Source organism: Haemaphysalis longicornis, unplaced genomic scaffold (genome assembly GCF_048455015.1).
Source record: "Haemaphysalis longicornis isolate Haplotype H1 unplaced genomic scaffold, Haemaphysalis longicornis Haplotype H1 scaffold_4, whole genome shotgun sequence".
Classification (NCBI taxonomy): Eukaryota; Metazoa; Arthropoda; class Arachnida; order Ixodida; family Ixodidae; genus Haemaphysalis; species Haemaphysalis longicornis.
In genome coordinates this window covers 120,937,754-120,964,649 of record NW_027526361.1, presented here as the reverse complement: position 1 = coordinate 120,964,649, position 26,896 = coordinate 120,937,754, and the positions used below count along the sequence as shown (strand labels likewise).

General features: G+C 48.6%; 2 protein-coding genes across 5 annotated transcripts in view; one reads left to right on the top strand and one right to left on the bottom strand.

Moving 5' to 3' along the window:
- LOC144179346 (uncharacterized) overlaps positions 1-23,010 on the top strand; it is a 43,810-nt gene extending 20,800 nt beyond the window's left edge. For 3 of the 4 annotated variants that reach the window (XM_077707662.1, XM_077707660.1, XM_077707661.1), the window contains one exon: positions 4,911-5,140. In XM_077707662.1, coding sequence (XP_077563788.1) covers positions 4,911-5,032 — 122 coding nt within the window. In that variant the 3' untranslated portion in view covers positions 5,033-5,140. Of the gene's footprint in view, positions 1-4,910; positions 5,141-22,897 lie in introns of those variants that run through there. The other variant, XM_077707664.1, reaches the window with a different exon arrangement.
- Positions 5,653-17,045, bottom strand: LOC144179345 (monocarboxylate transporter 5-like). The gene is made up of 4 exons (XM_077707659.1): positions 16,723-17,045; positions 13,338-13,481; positions 7,854-8,816; positions 5,653-5,804 (listed from the first exon to the last, which is right to left on the bottom strand). The coding sequence occupies exons 1-4, from the start codon at positions 16,946-16,948 to the stop codon at positions 5,689-5,691; spliced, it is 1,449 nt and encodes a 482-aa protein (XP_077563785.1). The 5' UTR covers positions 16,949-17,045; the 3' UTR covers positions 5,653-5,688.
- Positions 23,011-26,896: the final 3,886 nt, after the last annotated feature.

Below are 26,896 nucleotides of genomic sequence, written 5' to 3'. Positions count from 1 at the left end.
AACTAGACCACGGGGACGGGCTCTGCTGACCTTGGTAATATAGGGTATATATTGTACAACCAGTTTACACTTTTATTTAGTTTTGGCATTTCAAGCAGCTTAGGTGACTATTTGTTGTATTGCGCTCGTGCAGTAAGCGTCGCCCGAGTTTCCACAATAGCTCACGTCTAGCAATTGCATTTCGTAGACGGAAAAGCGTTCGCAGATGCGTAGTCGTGCTGCTGACCGCTGTGCTTGTTCGCCCAGCGCAAAAAAGTGCTTCTCGCACCCTAGTTTTACGCTGTACGGTAAATCAGTTGATTTTATTTCTCAGTACCTATATTGACTTCGCTGACTCTTCTCCCGCCTTAAAGAGGCCTTATATTTTCCTACTGGCGTACCAGTCACCGAAGCGTCGCATGTGCGCTTGTGCAGCGCTTGTGTGAAGCGACCTTGACTTGGAGCTAGATACAGTGTACAAACTAACCAAGTAAAGAAAGGCAGATTCTTCCATTCACAAACGTGTCCTGGCTTCGTTTCAACTGAGCGAACGAATTGCGACGACCCGTCGACAGCCGGCGGACGAAACGCTGGGCCGACTGACTCTGTCTGAAGGCCGGGGAGCCGTGCAGTAACGCAGCCAATTGCCAGCTCATCCCCTCCTGACGTCACACGAAAACGCCGCAGAAAATGGGCGAGCGTAAAGAGAGGAGGACAGCATTTTCGAATTAATTTTTCTACTAAATAAAATCGCGTAAACGCGCCCAGGGTGGTCGAAACATGGCCTGGGGACTCCGGACTACAATTTGCGCAAGTAATCCCGCAATGTTTACATATCACTTCAGTGTCCCTTTAAATACTAAAGCACAAGCTAACTATGTGGGTCGAAAATCCGGCGTCCGCGGCCCCCACACAATGGGCGATCGCTAAAAGGATAAAAGAAGGGCGATGACCCCGCGCCGGCGCCGGTGCCCGCGGAGGCCGCAGACGCGGCCGCGGAGACGCCAGCGGCATCTCTCGCCCCCGCCGCGGATCCTCCCGCGGCGAAGTGCGAGGAGGTGGCGCCGCTCGTCGGCACCCCAGCAAAGAAAGAACTGAAACTAAAGCGTGGCAAACTGTTCGCATGGCGACGCAGTGAAACATCCCTCTCGCGTGGGGCACGATCAAATGCAGAGCATTTCCGGGGCGCACGACGTTAAGTAGTTTGCGTTACGTTAATGTTGTTGCACTTGTGGCAACTGCTGACGAGAGAGCGCTCGTCAGCAGTAATTTGAATGAGTCAACGATATAAGGCGCGTTCGTAGCGTCCCATTCTGTGTCGGCTTTGTGGCGCAGTGGGTAGAGCACCATGTACATTGTGTTCCGCCCGCAGGGTCGAGGGATCGAAACCAGGCGCCGGATAGTATTTTCTTTTATATAGTGTAGGGGGAAAGGTGCGGACAACGACGGTGCGGACTACGACGGGACAACGCGGGTGACATCGTGAGTTACTGAAATGCTCTGCATTTAAAAACCAGGTGAATTGATGCTCGGAATCGTGCTGAATTTCTCTGAAAAGCTCCTACAAACAAAGTTGCTTGAGTTGAAAAGAAAATTGGGTAAAGTTTGCTCTGGGTCGGATTTGAACCGTGGTCCTCCATATGCAACATAAGTTCGGAACGCCTATACCACTACAGCTATTTTCTTTCGTTATTGCACGGGAAAATACGGTCAATCATAACGACAATACGAGTACACTACATAGTAAAGCAAACAAGCGGATACATCGAAATTATGACAATCACAAATGCACCAAAATTGAGGCAAACACACACAAGCGCTCAAAAGAGGGAACCAGTCAGATGGTTGGTCGAAAGAACCATACACACTGTGTACAAACGCCACAGTTTCTCGGAAACATGAGTTTGTTGATCTGGGCGGCTCGGCATGCCTGTCACATAAGCGACATCACCACAGAATGCACAAGCCAAATCAAAACAAACATGCCATAGCATGGCTCACCAGGACAGCTGAAAGTAAAAAATAGGACTGAAAAAGGAGTGATATAAATACCTTTCCTGCGTGTTCGCTACCAAATGTCCCAGAAAAGACAGCATCTCTGCAATCTACAAAACAGTGGTCAATCGCTTCTGGTCGTGAACCAGACCATGTGAAAGACCGGAGACCACCACAGCTAGATGATTCAAGAATGGTAAAGCTGAACATAATAAACTGGTTGTCCACTTCAACTTGGAAACGGGTCAGAGACATGTGCTGTGGACTACATGGCCGCTTTAGGCAGGCTAATTACAGAAGATAGCAAATAAAGGAGCAGCAAGGTGCGTCCCCGATAAATGTTGTCTGCTTCGTGGTGCAAACGTGGGTATGTGGCGGGTCACACTAACGCCGACGAGGAAAGGACGAAGTAACGGATAATGATGTAATGAGAAGATATGGTCAGCGAAGGGACACATTATGACCATCCTGTCCCCTTCAAGATGTCCCAAGCCACAGACATCCCACCTTCTACTCCCACTTCCCCGCTTGACGTAGAGACTTCCTGCAGTAACCACGGAGGAAGACGTATTTCAGAAGGGGAAACTGCCGAGCTAGAACAGCGCGGGCGGGCGGCGCATTAATGTCAGTCTGGCGAGGAGGAAATTCAGCTTCCGGAGCAGAACAACAGAACGCGCGTCAAGCGCGTTGCCATAGTTTACATGTTCTTCTACAGACGCGACGCACAAAAATCGTGATATGATCGAATATATCGTGAAAATTGCCAGATTTCTTTCTGTAAAATAAATAAATAGAAGTGCTGGGCATTTTAGCAGCAACCATTAATAAATACTTCCCTAGTTACAAGCCGTACCGGGCTTGAAACGAAGCACTAGAACGAATCCCGGAGCAGCCGACGTCTGCCGACACCGCCTTCCCAGCACGAGTGGTTCACTCTCGCCGCTCCCGCGGGCGCGTTCTGAGATTTGCGCGCGCTTTTCATGTTGCACAGGCAAGGCGGCGAAGTTAGGACAGCCTGAATATGAACTAATGACATAGAGGATTAGAACCATCATTCACTGGAACTAATCATTCCTAGATTCTCAACCACACGTTTCTTTGTGAAGGTTTCGCGTTCTAGAAAAATCAAAGCCCCTTCGTCTTACGACAACGATGTTTGATACGCGAAGATTTCTTCCGCCGACTCCAATGAAAGTTCAGTCGCGCGAGCGATTCGTCGGCGTCGTCTGCGGCCTGCCCACGACGACAGCCGGATATGAACTGGCTGGCCTTAAACCGGCGCGCCTTTTCCCTTTGGCGCCTCGCGACAGAGGGGGCGTCGGTGCCGTGACTTTATCGCACCGCCGGAGCAAGCCCTGTTGCGCCTCCCTAATAATTCTTGCTCCGTGGCCGTAACATAGACTATTTTGCCGTACGTTTCGTCTCTTTCTTGTTTTCTCCGTTACTATGACTCGGCACATACCCAGGTCAGCAACGCCAAAGAGGACATTTGCCGAATTTTGCTACCCGCCTAATTGCTACTTCCGCAATTAAAATGCTGGAATTACTAATGTAAACCTCAATACATGTCTCTTGGACACCTTTCGAAGTCGCAACCCACAACGAATTCATCAAGCCAGTCAGAGGTTCACAGAGCTGTGGCTGTGTTAGGGGTGCATGCTAATGGCTCAATCCGAAGGTTTGTTGTTCGAATCACACCTGGATCACACACATGTGTTCTTTAACGTGCCCAAGCTACACCAGGGCTCACGCCGTACTGAAGAAGCCCTTCTTCCCCGTCCCCCCCCCCCCCCCCCCCCCCCCCATGAATTAATTAAAAAAACCATCTGCATCTGCAGGGGTCGAACCACATCGTAGGCCCGAATTCACCTTTATAAAAGCGAACACCTTAAATGCCCCATTCTGCGAAACACCACTTCTGCTCGTTGTCCTGCCGAGGAAATACCAGCCCAAGTAAACAGTAAACAAATAAAAAACACGTGTGTGATCCGACGGTATAGAGTCCCAAATCCCCACAGCAACAGCCCCATGCATGCACTGCCACTGTGATATCTCCCGCACGTTGCCAGCGTAGACTCGTTGTTGTTCTTTTCTTCGTGGCACATATCCACTCGGCCGGAAATAGGAAGCTTAGATGGGCAATGTTCCCGCTCCACAAAGATTACAGAAACATACATTTTAAACGTAAAAGTTGTAGAACAGAGCGTGCTGCGTGGCACCTGAGCGTAATGGCACGTGAGCGGAACAGGTGGACACCAGCCGTTCAGAATCCTGATTCTATGCTTTGGGTTGCACTCCGTTTAACCCGGATCGAAATAAAAAGCTTTCCTCCTCTTCCTCTGGTATGTGTGTCATTCTCCTTGCTGACGAACGTAGCTCCGTAGGACGAAGGAACGAAACTGAATAGAGATGCGCAACCACGGTGTAGCAGAACAGTGGACAGTCGAAGTAATTCGCGCCAAGATACAAAGAAGCTGAAGCGCAGAAAGAGACGCAATTACGATGTTACAGCAAAGAAGTTATCTTTCGCCAGGCTTTCGCCTTTAAAACACATAAACAGACTTCAGTGCCCCGATGAATTGTTTTCAACCCTGTTAACCACCTTTACTTCCTTTGAGCCGTCGGCCATCTCTTGTGCCGTTTGTGTGCCAAGAACCCGGGATTTGTGAGCTGTCGAGTTAACGCCTTCGCATTAAAAACACGTACAAATGAAGTTTAAAAACGTAATGGCGCTACACAAAGTATTTTGCGCTCTTCAAGGCAATGTTATTGTCTAAATTTTTCGTGCTACGATTCATTTGTAAACGTCCTTCGCATCTGTTGCAGATCAGTATGTCATCAGTATGGTGTACGCCAAATTCTGTATTGTCATTGGTATGTGCGCTTATTGAGGCAGGATTGTTGAGATTTTAATCCTGATACATTCCCTCGTGCAGTGGGCATTTCACGAGGTGGAGTAGTCCTTAAAATATTCGACATCGACCCAACTTGCAAGAACGCGGAGGAGCAGCGCGAGCGGGTGTGTCCCGATCCGTGCAACTGGGAGCATCTGTATTGATGAGAAAGAAGTGTTTGAGAGCAACGCCTGCAAGGACCCTCCGTTGCACCATGGGCCAAGGCAGATATGTGAACTAAAATAAACTGAAGCTGTTATTCAGCACCTGGAGGTTTATTGTAGCCTTTTTGCTTCTGGAAGGTGTTCGTGTCTTGACGGTGCCCTCTTCTTTTGACCATCTTTCTTCCCAAAAAGCTTCAATGCGGCCAGATTGTTTCAAAAAGGACGCCGATCTGCCGCTATGAAATCCAGACCACCTCACCAAAAATAACATTTCATTAAAACAGGATCATAATTGAAAAGACTGGGAAACTCTGATTACGCTATTGTTTACCCTAGTATAGGCTAACTTTCATAACTGAAGCCCTACAGTTTTATCAACGCCAACAGGCTCAATTCAACTTTTCTTCGATAGAAACCACCGCACTCATTGCAGCATTGCAAGACCATGTCGTTTGGAAGATTTGTGTAAGGTGCGTAAAGCATCAATACGACGTAAGGACATGATAATCATGGATAAGAAGAAATCATAGACAACTGGGCATTCATGCCTTCGCATTCGAAACCCACATGAAGGGCCCAGGCGTCCCCCAACTTCTTTTCTTATTCTTCTTCAGGCCATTCCTTACCGAAAAAAATCGATCAACATCAAAAATATTTTATTTGTTTCGGTTTTTGTGGTGCCTGAATGCCCAGACGGCGAACAGTAAAGCGTTGACGGCAGCGATGGTGTGGAAAAGTCCATCGTATGTTCCCTGTCGGTCCCTAAACAAACCTGCAAATAAATCTAGGTGTTATAAAAGCACTGAACCAGCATTTGAGTTGAAGGATTGAAAGTTGCACAAGCTGATAAGCGTTCAAATTTTGGAAAATGGCGCTATAATTAAAATGAAGACGTGAAACAAATAGACAAACATGGCACTGAACTGGCCTTGACGAACGCTGAAGTCAAATTCAAATGCTCGAGTAGGTAAAGCCAGCCTACTCACGGCCATCCTAGTTACAAAAATCCAATTGAAACGCAGATCAGGCTGCGTATTCGCTATACGCAAATTATTTCTCCTTCAACGACACCGAAACTTTACTCTCGAAGATAGCAACTCACTTGGTGTTATTCGCTTCTAGAAGCTTTTTACTGCTAGTGTCGGCTTTTAGATAAACAGCGCATATCCTCATTATCAAACATCCACAGGTCGCGCTATTATTTACATTACCGCACCCTCCCGTTCCTATTATAGACCATCCGCGTTCAGCAAGCTTATTGAAAAGTAATTTTATAAACCCCTTACCCGCCGCAGGCCACAATGGTATTTAAGGCATTATGCTATGTATACACCCTGCGTCACTTGGACGGTTTACAGACCTGCTTTGCTCGTGCGGGGTTCTTACATCGTTTAAGAGCCAACTTTTTAATCAGCGCCTTCCGGAAGATGAATTGTCTTCGAAAGAGCAGGGTGCTCCCAATTTAAAGACCATTGTGCCGCCTGCTGGACGCATACCTAAATTTGAGATCGCGTGCTTTTTTGTTGCAGAGCTGTGAGTCAAAGTACTGTCAGGAACAAGTTCTATCACCAAGTGTTCTGCTATCTGCGAAAGCAAGCTGGACTTGATGCCTGCCAGAGAAAGCAATTTAGTGCTACTAAATAGCATAATCTATGTTTATTTCTGACCATGCTAAAGAGACGTAAGGGATGTAGTCTTGCTGTCCCTGTTCGAGCACTTCTATGCAGCAGAGGCCTTCGTCTTAGCCACTCAGTGGCAAGTTCAGCGTTATGTTTGTCTATCTCCCTCCGTTGCCTTTGCTTTATCAGCACCCTGTTTGTCAACCGGACGGTAGGTCTGAATAGGGTTTTTGTGCCACAAATGCCATCATTTACACATGAGCTTCTGTTCTTATTCTGCACAAACTCTATACAAGTTCTCAAATTAAAATTTACGTAATTTAATTTCCACAAATATTTTGACCATGATTAATGTTAGCCTTAAAAATTCACAACATCGGTGTTAAAAGCAGTGCTTTTACATTCAGTTGTAGGAGTGGTACACAATTCCCAAACATCTTAAGTAAGGATGAAAAGGCAAAATTGGATGGGTTTCTACGAAACATTTTCTTGTTCGGGTATTCCATTTGTGTGTTCCCAAGCGGGAAGACCTACCTTACACTGTTCATTGCCAATGTACGTACAACCTTTTGGCACGACATCTTAGAAATGTATCGCTAGCGTTTCCGAAAGAGTAACATTAAAACAAAATGCACATTTCAGATTGATTCAGCACCGGGTTATCTATCAACGTGGCAAATTTCAAATTTGTTAAATTTGGGTGCATTCTATGTAAGTTGAGAAAATATTGTATTAGACATCACCAATTTCAACCAGGGGAACAACTCTGCATCTCAACAACTAAACGAAAATTAGGCATGACAAAATTGTCGATATCTTTTAAGACTAAATTGTGGGGGGAGGGGGGTAATGATATATCAACGCAACCACACAGTAACCGTAAGAGTATGGTCTTGTCATAAGATGTTGCATCGCAAAAGATTAGTTGCGGTGTATTTCCGCACAAGTCACGAAAATGCTTTCTCAGCATTTTATGTTTCTGCTTTCTCTGCTTCATACTTCGAACCAAAAAGAGTGCGTATATTAACTGTAATAACCCGATACTTTGAAAACATTAACTGTGGCTATTTGTTTGGATGCTTCTTAACAGTACTTCCCGCTTCAGAGCAAAACTTTACGAATATATTACTCCGTTATACTCCATGGCATATCCTCTATTCCTAAGTAAGGTACTGGGTAAATAGTGCACTGAAGTTACTTACCGATGACTGCTGGAAGCGCCATGAACACCAGTCCTACACAGAAATGCACACCACCCATCATGGCCGGTAGTAGTTCTATGCCAAAATCTCTAACTACAGTAGGCGTTACAAGCGCAATTCTCGACCCACAGGTCATGCCCATGACCACTGAAGCAAGGATCATCGCTTGAAGTGTGTGGAAGTAAAAAAGCAATTCGAAAGCCACAGCTTGTAACAGAGCACACAGAAGCATGAGCACTTCGAGGGAAAGGATTTTAGAATCTACCACCAGCCCCAGAACAGGTCGGAAGAGCGTGTCGCTTGCAGAGAATCCGTACAGGAGGTGCACCGCATATGAAGGCGGAATACCACGGTCACTGACGAGGTCTGTGGATACTAATAAAAATGCATTCATCCCGTTTACAACCGCTGAGAAGGTAAAAGCGTTCACGAAGAAGCGAAGTGTTAGGAAAGGCCGGAGCGTTTGTTTGCACGCTTCAATTACGTTGGAGATTTTGATTTTATTCGCCGTTGCTAGGTTCCCACAGCGGAGTAGATCAGCAATTTCGCCAGGATGTGAATGGAGCTCCTTTTGACCATTTATATCGTTCTCCAGCTTTTTCATCTCACCGGTCGCGTGCTCTAAGCTTGGCAGTTCAGGCTTTTGATGACCAGGCTCGGCAGAAAAGCTTTGTTTCGGTGTTGAAACCTTGCTGGAAATTTTATTCCGTTTGGATTCGTCGTGCCATGGCGGGCTCCTCAGAGCTAAAGCAAAAGGTACAGCGTTCATTAGAATGGCCCCATAAAGGAGGAAGGCGCTGCGAACGCCGTACGAAATACGAAAAAAATCCACAAGTGGGGGAAGGGCCATAGTGTTGACACCGCCAGCCATGTACATCAGGCACATGGCTGTCATTCTGCGCTTTTCGAAGTGCTGAGCCGCTATGACGTTGATAGTGAAGAAAACACCACCGACCGTGACTCCTGAAATGAACGAAAAGGGACGGATAAAATGTTTGAACAGATTCAAGAAGCATGAGAAATGCAGTGAGTTAAAATTTCAGATGAGATTTAGCAGGCGTTCGTGGCGTCATCATCTTCACGCCTGCCAGATAGACATTCGTGAAACATTTTTTTTTTATTTATCTGGGGCACTTAAGGATGAACCAGGCTTGGCCTAAGTAAGCAAGTTTGTATTTTGCTTCGATCATGAAGCACCGTGGCCAGTGATACTTCGTGGCTCTAGAGGCATGTTTCTGAGAGGCCAAGGTGTTAGAATCCTTGCACTCACGCGCATTGTGCGATCTCTGAGTGCGATATTAAACAAAATTTTATGAAAGTATTCAACAACAAGCACATATATGCGAATGTCAAGAATTAACTTTTAGCACATCCTTGTTCAATTCTTAGAAGGGACCGTTTAAAACAGAACGATTCCTAAAGTACAGCAAGAAAAATAAGACGGCCACCGTAAGTTGCGCCAATATAGAATACTTATCTAACAGATGATTTCACACTTTCACAAAAACCGTACCATATGTAACGTGAAGTGTTACGCTGGCCGTGGCGGTCAGAAATTTGTCTGTCCGACCATTGTCCAGTGCCATCCTGTGATAACGCCATTTCATATTCAATACTGATACTGCATCATGTCACCTTCAAGCATATCTTCAACTATCGCAGCAGGTCTCTGCCCATATAAATTAATCCTTCTGTGATCCATGCATGGTCACCTTCCTGAGAGGATGAATGCAAAATAGCAGCTAATGGTGACAATTTCTCGCTACCTCAGAGCGACCGCTGATTCTCGCGGAGCGCAACCCTGCAAGCTTGCGCTGAAGAACAAAACTAGACACCAAATGTTTATTGAAAGTCCCATATTGAAAGGGCACATACGTAGACTGAATTATTCCCGTCCGGTTGTTGTTGCAGTCTGCTCAAGTGATTTCTTATTGTACTGTAATTACGTTTATCATCCTAAAAAACGTGACTTCTGGGGAAACCGACACGATGGATGCAAAGGTAATAACATCAGGTCACCTCTGAAACAAATATCGCAATTTTACTTGTCGTTCCGTAATCACCTTCGGTTTTAGGAGATCGAATATTTCCCTTAATTTCTTTAAATCCAGCTCTCTATTCTGGGTCCTACCTTCTCGGGGTCTTAATCTGGCCTGACTAGTCATGCCCAGCTTACCGTACCCAGGAGCGCATCCTCGAAACACAATATCCACGAAATAAATGCAAAAGTGTTCACCGTTACACTTTAAATTTTTGGTACCCATATCATTGGGTTTACGCCGTTTGTGTCGGGGCTACAGGTAATGAAGTACAGCTAGATGCGCGCTAAAAGGTAAGGCACAAATTACGTCGTGTCGCTCCGGAGACGATGTAAAGTAGCCGGGGGAAAACAATTGGGAGGGCGGTTGTGGGTTATAAAAATCTCATTTGTGAGCAACCAAAGTTGTCCTTGAGCCAAGCCACATCACGCCGAATGGCGCAAGTGTGCTTACGGAAGTCAAGAAGTGAGAACTTGCATTTTAGTCAGAATTTTCCGTTCCCTAGACTTCAAAGAAATCAAAATGTAACTTTTGTTTATGCACGCGAGCTATGGCCACATTTTTCGGCCCTAGCAAAAAACTGCCAGACACGACTGCACTGCTTGTTTATTAAGGCGAGAGATTTGTACGCACCGTCGTTCAGGCTACCGACAACAACATCCTTGAAGGAATCGTCGCGTCAAAAGGCTCTCCTTCGGAAGAAAAACAGCATCGGCACGAGGAGTTCCACAGTGGGAGCTTAAACTCGCCAGTAGCGAGATGTGGCCGTCCTCGCCATTGATTGGAAATATCTTTATTGCAAAAAAGGGGAGAGAAGAATGTGGCTATCATAAATCCGGTATTCCACTGGCATCCAACACCGCTGGGGCTCTGTCTACCAGCCATCGCTGGCAGGCAAGCTTATCGATGCGCAGGGTGGCCTCCCGCTGCTTCTTTGACGTTTTTGTAAGTGGGTGTATGGTTAATGTGTAATGGCATGCCCATACCTTGCCCGCACTCTACCGGTAATACAGGCATAAGTGGTAATAGATGGCGTGGTATCAGGGATGTAATTTAGCCAGTGTGGGTACTGTGACTGTCCGTACTACTCTCCTGAGAGTGGATTCTTTTTTTAGGCTTTTGTCCGGTGGTGTATGCGTTGTTCTCTTGAGTATCAATATGGTTAAATATTTGGTGAGGGTCATGGTTGCCATGTCAGGTATGGAGATTTTCGGGGGGGGGGTCGGAAGGGGAGAAGGCTTCGGGCTGTGGCATCGGTGGCCTCGTTCCCCTTTTGACCCGTGTGTCTTGACGTCCAGACGATATCACCTGCCCCGTGGGTGTTTCACCTGCCCCGTGGGGGTGAAATTTGTAGACAGAGCCATGTACATAGTGTCTACAGGCCTTTTGCGAATTCGTCAAAATTATTGCCCTGGGTTTGGAAGCGATGGATACGGTGATGGATGCCTTTTCCCCGTGGGTCGCGATGTTTTTCTTGAGTGTCACGTGTCACGGTTTTTACAAGTCTTCCACATGGTGCCGTGACTGCACCTACTACATTTCCCTCTTCAAGTTCGGCGGCGTCCACGTACAGTGTGTTCGGGTTGCCCCATAGTCTACCGGACCTCCTCCTCCCGGCATTATGTAGGTAGTTAATATTTCTAGATACCCCACCCACTGTAATTTTCGATCTCTCACACATTTTCTACGCACACGACCATCCTGACTGATTCCCAATCCGCCTGCCGTCGCTTCGCCATGGGTCGTATCACCAACCTCTCCCTTTCCATCCTCAACCAACGAACCACACTACCGACACCGTCTCGTATTGGTCCCAGGGCATTCGTCTCTTCCCGGGAATGAGGTGGCCAACGCCACTGCCGGGCATTCGAGGAGTGGATGAACCATCCACCACCCCCACACACCTCTACCCTCCAGCCTTTATCCCCACCCACGCCGATATACTCTCCTACCACCGTCAGTCCCGCCACCTCTATACCCAACACTTCACCCCTCCATTTCCATCGCATACGCACGGATCTAGGGCCTCGTACAGACCAACGCTTTCTATAACCACCAGCATCTACACCGCATATATCCGACCACATGCTCCCTTAACTGCACACACTGCAGTGCACCTCCCCACTAGCTGCACTCCACTTGGCATGGCAGTGCCCTACTCCCCCTTCGCCCCCCCCCCCCCCCCCCACCCACCCATCCTACGACCAGTGGCAGTGCGTGCTGCGAAGCAGCCAGCTCAAGGACCAGGCTGCACTGATCGAACGGGCTAGGTCAGCGGCCGTGGCACGTGGCCTACCGGGCTAGGATGGCCGCCCTTGCCCGTCTTCTTTAACACCCTCCTTTACCTTCGCCCAATTTTCAGAAATAAATGTTTACTCTCTCTCCCTCTCTGGCTGCCCGCCGTGGATGCCGGAGCCTAGTTGCTCCAATATAGCCACTCGCCATTGGCTGTTTTGTTGGAACGCTTAATTGGGGAAATTTTCTGAACTTTCTAGAGCTCTCCGCTGCTGAGGCCTCCCAGCTCCACAAGTCTGGTGAAAGATGTCAAGTTCGGGCTCCTCAGGGCTGTCTTGTGCGCTTTCCTAATTACAACGTTCAGTTTCCTGGCTTGTCATTGGTGAATCGGAAGTACGCCGTCCTGTAGGCGGTCCGCTGCCCGACGAATGTTTTTTTTTAACCGGGAAGCCTCCCTTTGCCCTAGTCCGTGGCATTTGTTCCTGACCCTTCTGTTCTTCCTAAGAATTTGCTCTATCGCTGCTCCGAGCTTCTTGAGTGAGCTCCTATTTCTCGTGCCTTGTGGAATGTTCTGTCCTAGGACCTTGACACAAACGGTTCGCGAGACCAGTTTGTCGTTGATGTAAATTTCAATGTTGTCGAGTGTTCCCCCTGTGGGTTTTTGAGATTAGTAGCGCATACTTCCCAAAGACGCATTGCAGACCCCTACTTGTAGCATACGTATACACTTTGTTGGCGGCGCTCTGCAAGCTCTCCTCCATTTCTGCGTCGTTCTCTCTTCTGCATCCCAGCGTGATATCGTCAGTGCAGTGGGGAGATCTTTCAACGGCAAGTTGAAGAGGTTGGGAGATAGAACAGCTCCCAGCGGAGTACCTCTGAAACTCAGAAATATCGGTTTGTCGGGTGGTAGGAAAGCTTATGATGCACCGGTAAGTCTTTGGCCCGCACCCCATGACCATTATCCCCTTTAGTATACTACCGTGTGGCATATTATACAACAAACGCTCTCATTAATCGATAGCTATAGGGACATCTGGTCGTTGCCCCTGGTTGACTTCTTTAGGAAATCTTTTGCACACCCATAACGGTATGTCTTGAGTGGGCATGTGCGGCCGAAACCTAAATTGTGTGTTGGCTGATGGTGATGGTGAGCGCACTTTCACTTCAGTCATGAATTCCGTGCTTTTGAAATACACGTTGAAGCACTTACCGTGCACGACGCCAACCAAGGCGTCAATAAGAGCAATGCTTTGTGCGAAATAGCACAAACTGACGGCGATGCCTGTGGTGAACGAGCACGTCAGCAAAATCGTTCGACAAGAGCAGCGACTGCACAGCATGCCCGTCACGGGACCTGAAGCAAGGGTAAAAAACTTTTTAAACAATGTGGCAATGTGCTCGAAAGCCCAAATTTTGCTTGTTTGCACCAGCAGTAATGAGAAATAAACACATTTTTCGACGTCAAAAACAGAAGCATGCATGTAGCTCTAATAGGAGGTACAATGCAGTTATTGCCGGTATGACGTAAGTATATGTGCAGCGCGGAGCATACCTTGTCCATTAATTTTTCTCCAGCCAGCCCAGCACGCTATACCATATGGTATGGGAGTGCTCACAAACCCCTAGCCTCTCCCCAAACCCAAACCCCACCTACGAGCAGTGGACGGCCCAGCTGACCAGCTCAGACCTCTCCGACCAGCAAGACCTGATACGAAGAGCAAGAGCAGCCAGCGAGGACCTGGGTTTTCCTGAGTAAAAAAGACCCCCCACAGGGCAGGTGCCCCTAACATCAGCACCTAAAGCTCGCCCTAAATAAAGTTTATTCCATCCATCCATTCCAAAAAATGATGCTGGCAGACGTTAAAGGGGCACTGAAGTGAATTTATCAAACTCCCGTTTTTGTAGAAGTGACAACTGGCCTAGTTGGTAATGGGCTAGTTGACTACCTTCAAGATCTCCCGTTCTTGTTTGCACTGCGTAGACTGCCTCAAATGAACACACTTTTCATTGTTTACCCGGGCGATAAGGCGGTATTTACTTTATAAAACCTGAAAGAAGAAAAACTAGCATGCGCGGTTTGCGACGGCTGCACCAACTAGCCGCAGTGGCGTCAGGTAAAGGTTCTACGTGATTGGACGATGTCCGAGATTACCATTAAAACAAGTTTCGGTTTCGGTTCCGTGAAACAACATGCTTGACATCCGACGTTATCGTTGTATGGGCATTCCCGATATCTACATAATCGCCATACCGCGCTTATGTCATGTTGTCGGCTGTAAAGTGTCTCACATAAGCCTACCAGGACGGCTTGGAATTGTAGAAAAGGCCTACGCAGTGAATGAACGCTTTCTGGGTCACCGCAGACGCTCAAATGCCTTGCGCTCTTCCCCCATCTTTGGATCCTGCCTCACTCATGCCTGTATCGTAAAAAGTGTGTTCGCGCCAAGCCCAGGGTCTGCTGATTCTGGCCTGTGCCCACTGCCCGCAAGCAGTCGGTGCTTATGGCAGCAGCACGCGTGAACGAGAACTCCCTATAGCGCGTCAGTGTCAGTCTGCGCGCGTTCTGCGAACTCGCTCGTGGAGCAATGAACGTTACGCCCCAAAAATGGTGAACTCAGTATATAAAACATCGGCCGAAAACGAAGAAATCAACTTAGAATAAAAAAAGGATGTACCCCCGGGGATTCGAACTTGCGACTTGCAAAATAACATACCTAGCGCTCCAGACCACTCAGCCACGAACCAGCGCTGCCTGTGTTGGAAATATAAGGTCTAGGTGATTATTTGTTTTATAGCGCTCGTGCAGTAAGCGTCCCCAAACTTTCCACACTCCCTAATACCTAGCAATTGCATTTCTTGGACGGAAAAGCGTTCGCAGATGTGTGGTTGTGCTGCTGACCGCTGTGCTTGTTCACCCAGCGCAAAAAAGTGCTTCCTGGACTTTAGTTTTACGCTGCACGATAAAAGTTTCAGTTGATTTTATTTGCATGCATACTACCTATATTAACTTCGCTGACTCTTCTCCCGCCTTCAATTGGCCGTAGATTTTCCTACTAGCGTACCAGTCAGTGAAGCGTCGCATGTGCGCTTGTGCAGCACTTGTGTGGAGTGACCTGGACTTGGAGCTTGATAGTGTAAAAACTAACGAAGTAAATACAGGTCCTTTCTTCCATTTCCGAACGTGTCGTGGCTTAATTTCAACTGAGCGAACGAATTGTGACGACCCGTCGGCGTCCGGTGGTCTAAACGCTGGACCGATTGACTCTGTGCAGTGCCATGCAGTAGCATAGTCAAGCCAAGTCATTTTTTTCCTGACGTCACATGAAAACACCGCAGAAAATGCGCGAGAATGCCGAGAGGAGGACAGCATTTTCGAATTGATTGTGCTAGTAAATAAATTCGCGTAAATGCACCCAGAGTGGTCGAAACATGGCCTAGGGACTCCGGTCAGCAATTTGGACTAGTAATCCCACAATGTTTACAAATCACTTCAGTGTTCCTTTAGCCACGGCGCTACCCCGATTCAAACCTTGTAACAGTGCTAGCACGCCGATCTAGCCAGCCCCGAACCAGGTTATTAGTACTGCGATAGGAATAAATGCTGAATTGTGGCGAGAAATTTCGCCGTCTATCAGAGGACACAGAGGTATACAGTAGCCCGGCATACCAAGCAGGTAACAGCTGATAATGACGAACAGGTACACAAGGCAGACCGCGTCAGCTGTAGGACCGATGGCAAATAAAACGCTGAGCCACGTCGTAACATGACGAAGCGGTAAATGAGTAATATACAACTTCCACACCCACGCAGGATTATCTTGTTTTACAGGCCTTCATATTCATAATCGATTGCGTCCACGGCCAACCATTTTAGCGTAGGTTGCTATCAAAACAAACTTAGTTCAGATCATTATTAATACATGTAGAATTATGTTTTATTACACGATGTTACAGCCCTTAGGCTTTTACTTTGTTGCTCCAACAGCGTATGTAGAAATACAGAAAGAACTAAGCCGTCGGACAGCTTTATGTTGGACGAAACGCGTGAACAGGACTCTAAGCGACGGACGCAAATCAAACAGCGCTCGAACAACGTTTATGTGGTTTTTTTTGTGACTAAGTAATCTCTCATCGTTATAGCACACTACCTAGTTGTACAACAAGTCATAGTAACACTGCAAAAAAATGCCAAATTGGGCTAGCCGCCCCGATGCTCGCCGATGCGCACGGGCACGCGTTCTAAAAGGCCAGCCATGGCGAATGACATCACGTCGGCCAACATGCATACAGTAGCCGACCGATTTTTCGGACCTGGAGGGGAAGGAAAAATAGTCCGCATAAAAGAGCAGTCCGAGAAATGTATGAGTCATTACTCCTATGGGACAGCTGGCGGTTCCTCGGGAAAGTCCGTAATATCCAGCAAGTCCGAAAAAACGGTCGGCTACTCTATATGGCCGCGCCCAGGGCGCCGCGCTGTAAGCGGCATGTAGCAATCATCAGGCCTGCGGTTATAATGAAATCACCCTAGTGTAGCATTCATTCAAGCCGTTTCGCTATCATCGCTACGCGCTTCTGGCACCGACAAGTGCACTGACCTGACAAGTGAAGAAGGCTGGTGCTCAGCGTGACAGGCCAAGAAGCGCGCTGTCTGGTGACCCCGAATGTCTCTACGATGCCGTAAAAGAGGACACCGCTGACGCGAGGCGTGGCAAGGGCCAGGAACAGAATGGCCGAGCAGAAGCCCAGGACTACCCAGCTTCGACGGGAGTCCAAACCCAGGGCTGGGTCATCTTTCAGCGACGCCCTGCTTCGAAAGGCCATTGATCCTTCCAGTCCTTTTCAGCTGCGTCACGTAATGCGTTTAATCTGTGGCGCTGTCCACGCGCATGTAGCTTTTCCAAGCCAAACGGGCGCTTGCTTAGAGGTATCTGTTATCCAGAGCCCGAACGGCTTGTTTATATTTTGGGAAGAAGGTTTGTGGACGTTGGTTGGATGCTCCGGGCTTTAATCTAATCTCAATAAAGATAACGTTTACAGCGCGGGCAAGAGCGCAATACCTACGCATGGTTATAACCGGTCTATGCATGACCTACTTGCGTTATCTTCAGGGTTACTGTACGTTTTCCCGAAAGAAAAAAAAATCTCCGGCTGACTTATGCTTGCCGCTGTTGTGCACATAGTTGTATCGCTTTATCATCTTGGAACGTGAACTATGCAGCTTCATTTTATACCTGTCATAGTCCAGACTCCAACTTTTTTTTTGCGAGAGTTTGCCTTACGGCATAACAGTTATATATACAACATTACATTGGTTTCACGCAGAAACGTCAGCAGAGACCGGTACTGAGGGCCCCATATCAGAGGGTCTCCCAGGATGGAGCCCTGTGCCGCGGAGGTGTTGCAGGCGAGAGGTTTGAAGGGCAGGACTGGTCCATACAGGGTGGCTCGAGTCGGCTTCGCACGCAGGGACCGTACAAAACATACAGGTGTCCGCAAACGGTGAATGATAACGGGCAGGCCAAGCGTGGGTCACTGCTGGGGATAAGGCCACCCCAACTCGAAGCCGCCGAAGCAGGACCTCCTCCCAGCGAGCGAGCCCACTGGGGAGGTTAGTTCCACGCGGTGGAAGTAAAGCACGCGTGGCGCGGCGGAGGTTCTCCTTTCCCATCAGCAGTTCTTCTAGGGTGGACACCGGAAGAAGTGGTAGCGGCCGTGGAAGGTCTATACGGCGACAGGCGCGATCCGCCGCTATGTGGGCAGGAAGCATGTCCCGGCGAACCCACAAAACATGCACAGGGCATGGGTATGTGTCCAGGATCGCGTGAATACGTGGCGACATGCTGGTGCTACACGCAACGCGACGTAGATCACGTATCGCTGTTGTTGAGTCAGTGTAAATTTCCAGTTTCACGCCGGTAGTTACTGTCGATGCAAGCGCTTAGAGACCATCCCGAATAGCAGTAAGTTCTGCCAACAGGCTTCGTAGAGAGCGGAAGGTCTCGTAGGCGCAGCACTGGTTTAAGGTTGGGTGAGAGGGACAAGCCAAGGCTGTGGTTACGAGGGACTCGTATGCCCCGGCGTCCACGAAAGCCTGCATGACTCGTGGCCGCATCGCAGGCGCCCAGTGACCGACATGAAGGAGGGCTGCATCCGGGGGTTGATGAAGGCCAGAGGTTCGGACATGTAGCCTTGCCCGAGGCTTGTTGTCCGTCACCTGATGGTAGAGCCAGGGCGGTCTAGCCGCAGAAAAGGCTGGCATCGTATCAGGAACCTGGCCCATGTTTGCAGCGAGAGCTGCTGCCTCCGGTATATAACCACGCTTTAGCAGGCGAGCGGAACGACGCTGATGAATAATCTCATCTAGCGTGTTTAGCTGGGCTTCGCCTTGTAGGGGTGGAATTGGTGTCATGCGAGGGAAGCCAGTAACGGTGCGCATGCCGGCCTTGTTGATGGCCTCAAGCCGAGCCCAGTCCGCTTGCGTCATGTGCTGGAACTGGGCCTGATACACAAGCCGTGGCTGTAGTACGGCGCGCACTAGGTGACGAGCAGTCATCCAGAAGGCCCCGTCAGACTTCTGAGCAATGCGGCAAACTAGGTGGAGCATCTGTCCGGCTTTCTGTCGAGCAGGCCGGAGCCACTGAATCCTGATGGTGATATTTCTAGTATTAGGACCCGTAGACGGTCAACCGTAGGTAAATAGTTCCCATTCAGTTGCAGTGAATTGAGTTGCACTTGGAATTAAGTCTGCATTTTAAATGCGCCTAGCCTTAGAATCATGCCACTCTGTGCGCTGCTGTACTGCCCATGTTGCCGTACCAGCGAGCCCCAGTTCTCACCAGTGCAGGCTATTTCTCTAGTTCTCGGTTTGTTTAGTTAATTAAATGTCAGTTTTCATGTTAATGTTAATGTTGAAGCGCATGGCGAGCCTGCTCACTAATGGGTCGTTCACCCACTGGGATTCGGGAGGTAGATTAGTGGCGAAAAGAAGAGGTATGTAAAGGGGGAAAAAGTGTAGGTAAAGTGTTAAGCTCAAGAGATGAAAGGAGAGGCGGGTAGAAGAGGACTGGAAAAAGAGTAACGGAGAGAAACGGAAGGGAGAGGACTCGGAAGGGAATGCTGAAGTGAAAGGGGGGATGCTATTGGAGTGGACGAATATTTAGGGGGAAAGATGGAAGAAGGCGAAGAATTTGCGTTGGGGAAGAGACTAGAGGGAGTGAAGCAGGGGAGATGTGTGTACCGGAATGAGCAAGCGTAGGAGGAAGTGCGGGATGGAAGATGGGGAAAGAGGAAAGAGAAGGGGGGAACAAGAGTGTAGCCGAAAAGGGAGAGGTTGAGGGAGGGAAGCAAGGATGGAAAGAAGAGTGTAGGGGGAAGCGGGCGGAGAGGTGTTGTAGGGGGAAGGATTGCAACTGGAGAAGTATATAAATGGGAGGGGGCGGAGGAGAAAAATAATTGGAGATAGTGATGGGATTAGGAGGAGAGTGGAAACAAAAGAGGCCGGAGAACATGGCGGAAAAAACTGTAGCGGAAGGAGGTGGGATCGGGGAAGGTTGTGTAATGGCGAGGTGCAAGTGGGGGAGTGACACAGTGGAACGTTGCGAGGAATTGGCATAGCTTGGTTGTAGATTTGGTGGAGAAGAAAGCCCAAAATCACGACGGGGACAACAGAATTAGAAACACGACACAAGGCGCTTTGTGTCCTGTCTCTCATTCTGTTGTCCCCGTCGTGATTGTGGTCTTCCTTGTAGGAGTAAATGAAAAATTTGTGGGTACAGTAGGGTGAGGAGGAATGGTGGATAGGGGTGTACGGAATTGGACGATAGAGATGGCAAAAAAAGGAGGTATTGGCATGTTTAGGGCTACAAAAGGTGGCAGTTTCATCCTGGGTGTACGCCAGTTGACATCTGTCTACTTCTGCAAGAGTCACGCCCGCCAAATGACAGAGCAGGGACTTTTGTTGATAGCTTGTATTCACCGGGAAGGCACGTATGTAGACAACCACGTGAGTGCGCTGTTACTGGTTACGTCGGGCTCCGCGGGATGGCGATAAGTGTCCGTGCTAAGCACATTATGTCAGGTGGACGTTCCAAACTCTACCCCGCCGAAGGCAAAGTAATGCCTCTAGTCCAATGGGCGTGCGATTAATAACATCTCTGTTGACTCCACCGTTGAGAATCGGGTTGAAACGGAGCATATGACGCACGCCGGTATTTTTTTTAAATGCAGAGCATTTCAGTAACTCACTATGTCACCCACGTTGACGTCCGTATTCGTAGTCCGCACCCCTCCCCCTACACTATATAAAAAAAATACTATCCGGCGCCCGGTTTCGATCCCTCGACCCTGCGGGCGGAACGCAATGTACATGGTGCTCTACCCACTGCGCCACAAAGCCGACACAAAATGGGAGGCTACGAACGCGCCTTATATCCTTGACTCATTCAAACTACGTCAAGAAGCTGGTGATACAACGCATTCACTACCACCAACTCCCCAAACACTAAACGTTAACGCAATACACCCACTCCCTATGCGACGCATTTACTCGAGTCCCCCTCGCGGGGAGATGGGCCCAATTTTTTCGTTTTCGGCGTGCGGGCGCATCTGGCACAAGCCGCGCTCAGGGTTGAGACAGCTGAATAGATTTGGCAGCAGCTTTTAGAGCAGCGAAATCTCGATTTTGGAGCAGAAGAACCTTGATTTGGAGCAGAAGAATTACATTTATTAAGTCACCTTAGGAGTCGAAAAAATGAAATTTTTGACAACATGGGGCGTGGGGGGTTAGGGCACTTTTTATCGGTTTTGAACGTACATAACACTGAAACAGCCTTTCAATAAAGTTTTGTCTAATACAGTATCACGAGGTACCAACTGCACTACCTTTTTTACAAAAGCTAGCCAGCGTTCCGTCCAGACGGAAAGAAGTGCTAAAGTTCCGTCCAGACGGAACGGAGCGCTGCGGGTTATCCTTCCGTCGAGACGGAATACAACTGAGAGCTTAGCGTTCCGTCCAGACGGAGGCGGCGTGAAATATGTACAGTTCCGTCCAGACCAAAGCAAAACTGGCTGATTAGACGCCATGCTCAGTCTTCAGATTTGCCTTTTCTTCTTGTTTCTACGAGTGAGGTGAACAAGAAGCCGCCATGGGGTTTTCTAAAAGCAGTTGAGGATACTTTTCATTTCCTTACTGCGCGGTTTTCTCCGGAATACCTGTTTAGTCTTTCAAGGAAGGCTATGACGAACACTTTAATTCATAATCTGTTCCTCGTGCCTCTTTATTGCCAGCCATACTTGCGGGACCATAAGAATAATGTTCTAGACCGTGCCAAGCGTATGTGCGTGCCGCCAAATGCCAAAACGTTTTTCTTTAAGCTTCATTCGCAAACGCTTCCAGTTTATTTATTTATTTATTTATTCAAAGTATCTGTAAAGGCCCTCACGCAGGAGGGTATTACATGGCTTCCCGGAATTTTTACAGGGTAAAACATGGCTGCCCGGAAAAGGAATGTCGATCCCCTGGTCAGACAATTGGCGCTTGTGCAATCAACCAGAGACTGTTGACCATTGTTTTGTGCTGTGCCGTGACGCGGTGTTTTTCTTGGACTTTTTTCAATGGGCACTAAAAAACGACATTTACATCACCCCCTACACCATTCACTTCTTGCCATTTAATAATAATAATAATACTTTATTTTTTACTCTAGGTGTGTGGAACCAGGCGTACAGGGTCGCAAAAGGCAGAATTGCCCATACCAGTCAGGCTTGCGTACCCAACCTGGGACGTTATTCGGGTGCCATATGATGTTTTTGTTCTCCTTGGATTGTTTAGCTTGTGGAATTGCCGCATGACTGTTTGGCATGCGGAACCCTCTAGGCCGACCAAGTACATTTTTCGGGATCAGGCGGCGTTGGTACGGAGCGTTTATGCAGCGCAGAGTGAACCACCGGAGTGGCTGCATCTTTTGGATGCATGCGTTTGCTTGACTGAGTTTTGAAATGGTGCCGACCTTTGTTAGACTGACGTGCTTACCCTTTGAGTCTGTTAGTGTTTATATTGTGTGTTAATTGCCTTGTCTCAGTTTTTTCTAAAATTTCTATGCATTAAAGAAAAAAATCAGATTTGGTGTAGAGATTGCCTCGTTTTATTGCACTAACGTACCGGGTTCGATTACGCCCGGACAAGCTTTTTTTTTTTTCCATGGTTACGCCTGCGTTTTGTAACAGCTAACTTTGCGGCCACTTTACAATTGACGCGGTGAGAGCAGTCGGTCTTGATTTGACCCTAAACCGGCCGCTCCGATACCGCTCACCAGAGCCAAGGCCGACGTGTCAAGGGCATAATTAGGGAAGCATTAGGGAAGAATTGGGGAAATTCTTTTTTACAAGTAACAGCGGGTCGTATACACATCTTCTGGAAGGTATGCTGTCCCGCTACATGATGAACGAGTGGATCGTCTCACGAGCTGCGTATAACGAACGGGGCCAATTGAAAGCGCACGCGGTCTGGCTGGCAATATGGTAGTGGTGACACAGCTGCTGCGTAAAATTGACCATGTTGACGCGACCATTGTTACATCACACGTCATAGGTTGAATAAGACTTGTTACAGATATGTCTGCGTGGACGCTTTCACTGCGTAACAATACCGAGAACTCGAGAACAATGCTTCATGCCTAAGTGGCTAACGAATAAGTGTCCAGGGTTTTCTTTTTTTATACTTCATGCATATTTTGAAAAGCTTTACGCACTGCCTGTTTGTGAAATGCACAGGAAATGAGGTACAGCGACTCTACCTCCTGGAACCTCCATTCAACGGGGAGGCTTACTACGTGAAGCAAGGTTGGTGTGTTGTTAAAAAAACATTTTAGGAATCATCGATGACAGCGTATGACTTCAGCCGCGGATGCATTTAATGACGACTTTTTCGGCAACGTAAACTGCAAAGTTTTGCTGTCTCTGGTTTCAACCACTTGCTGCCCGTCCACCGACAAAGAAGGGCGTCCTGCCCACAAGTTCTCTTTTTAAAACGAAAGCATTAGCTAACTATTTTGGTCGAAAGTCCGGCGTCCGTGGCACACACACAATGGCCAACTGCTAAAAGCATAAGACAAGGTGAATAGATGCTCGGATCGCACCACATTGCTCTGTGAAGCTCCTATGAACACAATAACTTAAGCTTAAAAAAAATTTACGTAAAGGTTGGTCTGGTTCGGATTCGAACCAGTGTCTTCCGGAATGCGAGACAAGGTCGGAACCTCTAGAGCATCACAGCTATTTTTTTCTTTATTGCAAAGGAGAGTATACGCTCAAACATAACGACAGGACGAGTACACTACATAGTAAAGCAAACGTGAATTCACTGGCAATCACAAATAAATCAAAATTGAAGAAAACATACACAAGCGTTCGAAAAAGGGAACCAGTAAGGTGGTTGGTCGGAAGAATTATACACACTATGTACAAACGCCGCAGTTTCTCGGAAACATGACTTTCTTGATCTAGGTGGCTCGGCATGCCTGTCACATAAGCGACATCACCACGGAAGGTACGGACAAATTCAAAACAAACATGTCATAAGTGGCTCACCAGGACAGCCGAATGGCAAAAATCAGGTTTATAAAGGTGTGATATGATACTCATATCATTTCTGAGTGTTCGCTGCGAAACGCCTCAGAAAAAGACAGCATCTCTGCAATCTACAAAACATTGATCAATTTCCTCTGGCCGTGAACCAGACCATGTGAAAAACCGGAGACCACCACAGCTAGATGATTCAAGGAGGGTAAAGGTGAACCTAATAAACGGGTTGTGGACTTCGACTTGGAAACGGGTCAGAGACATGTTCTGAGGCTTTACTTACCTTTTTAAGAATGCTAATTGCAGAAGATATCAATTAGAGCAGCAGCAAAGTGCGTCCCCGATAGATGTTCTCTGCTTGGCGGTGCAAACGCGGGTATGTGGTGGGTCCCACTAGCCGATACGAGGAAAATACGGAGTAATGGATGATGGTGGTAATGAGAGGAAACGGTCAGCGATGGGACACATTATAATCATCCTGTCCGCCCTCGAGATGTCCCAAGCCACAAACACCCCACCTTCTACTCCCACTACTCCGATTGACGTAGAGACTTCCTGCCACAATATTGTCGCGAAGACAAGAACGATGCAGTTGTCTTGAATGAGAAACACGTTTATTGGAGCGAACTTGTGCTCCCCTAACAACTCAAAAGAATACAGAGGCGGCGAAGCAGCGGTCAACAAAGTGACTTGCACAGGCGAGTGTCGTCGAATCGAATGCTCCGGCGTCCGCACTGCAGGCTTTTTATCTTTCGGCGCGCGTGGTTCTCGAAACGTCGATTCACATCGAGAACATAGTAGATCCAAGAAGATTATTCTGGGCTGTTCACGTTAGATCGGAATGCTCTCCCTATCACGACAGATAACACATGCGGCACAGAAAGAAAGAATGGAACACGCGCTTCCCTTGGCGCATAGATAACACAGACCGGCGCAGCCGGGCGGTAAAAGCAAAACACAAATAAACAAACCCAATGTATGGTTCGCGGCATTACCCCCCCTCTAAGAGTGCATCGACCCGATGCTAACATAAGCGACAGTCCAAAAATAAAAATAAAATTCGTTATCGTCCGTAGAAAGGTTTTAAGCGAACCACGTGAACGACTTCGGGCCGCGTGCGTCGTCGTGATGTTCCGGAATCACCATCGGGGATCACCTCGTAGGTAAGTTGGCCGACACGTCGTAGAATCTGGTAGGGTCCGAAATACCGTCGCAGGAGCTTCTCACTGAGTCCGCGTCGTCGGATGGGAGTCCAAACCCACACACGATCCCCTGGTTGGTACTCGGCGTCTCGGCGTCGGAGGTTGTAGCGGCCCGCATCCACCAGCTGCTGGTCCGTTATACGAACTCGAGCGAGCTGGCGGGCCTCCTCCGCACGTTGAAGGTATCCGTGGACGTCGGCGTTGAGGTCGTCGTCTTCTACGTGCGGAAGCATGGCGTCGAGCATCGTAGTTGGCCTTCTACCGTAGACAAGCTCGAACGGCGTCAGCTGCGTCGTCTCCTGGATAGCCGTGTTGTACGCAAACGTGACATACGGGAGCACTTCGTCCCAAGTCTTATGTTCAACGTCAACGTACATTGACAGCATATCTGCGATTGTCTTGTTCAAACGTTCTGTTAGTCCGTTCGTTTGGGGGTGGTACGCCGTCGTTCTTCGGTGATCCGTGTTGCTGTAGCGTAATACTCCTTGCATCAGCTCCGCAGTAAATGCCGTTCCGCGGTCGGTGATTAGGACTTCCGGGGCTCCATGTCGCAGCACAACTTGGCTTATAAAGAACTTTGCCACTTCTTGTGCAGTCCCCCTCGGAAGAGCGGCGGTCTCTGCGTAGCGCGTCATGTAGTCTGTCGCTACGACAATCCACTTGTTCTGTGATCGTGACGTAGGGAACGGGCCTAAAAGGTCCATTCCAATCTGTTGAAATGGTCTCGATGGGACGGCGATCGGTTGCAGAAGCCCGGCGGGTCTTGTCGGCGGCGTTTTTCGTCTCTGGCAGTCACGGCAGCTGCGGACGTAGTGGGTAACGTCAGAGGTAAGGCCGGGCCAGTAGTACCTCGCCTTGATTTTTCCAATAGTGCGCGCTGTGCCGAGATGTCCGGAAGACGGGTCGTCGTGGCACGCTTCCAAAATTTCGTCACGAAGGTCCGCGGGGATGACGAGAAGGTAATTCGCTCTTGTTCCGGGGCTGAAATTCTTCTTCACGAGGACGGAGTTTCTCAGGCTGAATGCTGGTAAGCTGCGTTTGAAGGTCCTAGGAACGGCAACGTTGCATCCTTCGAGGTACTCGATTATGACGCGTAAGTCGGGGTCGGCACGCTGCTGGGCGGCTAGGTCGCTCTCCGTCACGATCCCGAAGAACGCGCTGTCTTCGTCAGCGTCTTGTGGTGGTGGGTCGACGGGGGCGCGGGACAGGCAGTCGGCGTCCGAGTGTTTCCTGCCGGATTTATAAACGACTGTAACGTCGAACTCCTGCAGGCGCAAGCTCCACCGCCCAAGACGGCCAGAGGGGTCCTTCAAATTGGCGAGCCAACACAGCGCATGATGGTCTGTTACAACCTTGAATGGCCTTCCATACACGTATGGGCGAAATTTTGAAATCGCCCATATAATAGCCAGGCACTCTTTCTCAGAGGCAGAATAGTTTTTCTCCTCCTTCGACAGACCACGGCTGGCATAGGCGATTACCCTTTCGCAGCCGCTTTGCTTTTGGACAAGTACGGCACCCAAGCCTATATCACTGGCGTCCGTGTGCATTTCCGTTTCGGCATTTTCGTCGAAATGAGCGAGCACGGGTGGTCTTTGCAGGCGTTTTTGCAGCTCGCAGAATGCTTTTTCTTGGTCGTTTTCCCAGCTGAAAGGGGTGCTATCTTTCGTCAAGCGCGTGAGTGGCTCTGCAATGCGTGCGAAGTTTGCGACGAAGCGCCGGTAGTATGCGCACAGCCCGAGAAATCTTCGCACGCCCTTCTTGTCTTTCGGCCTTGGGAAGTTCGCAATGGCTGAAGTTTTTGCCGGGTCAGGTAGGACTCCCGCGGCGTTGACGACGTGGCCCAAGAACTTGAGTTCCCCGTATGCGAAACGGCACTTTTCAGGCTTCAGCGTCAACCCCGACGTACGAATGGCCTCGAGTACAGACTCCAACCTTGCAAGGTGTTCGTCGAAAGTCCGGGCGAATACCACTACGTCGTCGAGGTATA

Bases quoted from the DNA above. Each gene is read 5' to 3' on its own strand.
- LOC144179345 (XM_077707659.1), bottom strand. From the start codon at position 16,948: ATGGCCTTTCGAAGCAGGGCGTCGCTGAAAGATGACCCAGCCCTGGGT. The intron at 13,482-16,722 runs GTCAGTGCACTT...CCCTTGCTTCAG, and splicing joins CAGCCTTCTTCACTTGTCAG to GTCCCGTGACGGGCATGCTG. The intron at 8,817-13,337 runs GTAAGTGCTTCA...CGTTCATTTCAG, and splicing joins CTTGGTTGGCGTCGTGCACG to GAGTCACGGTCGGTGGTGTT.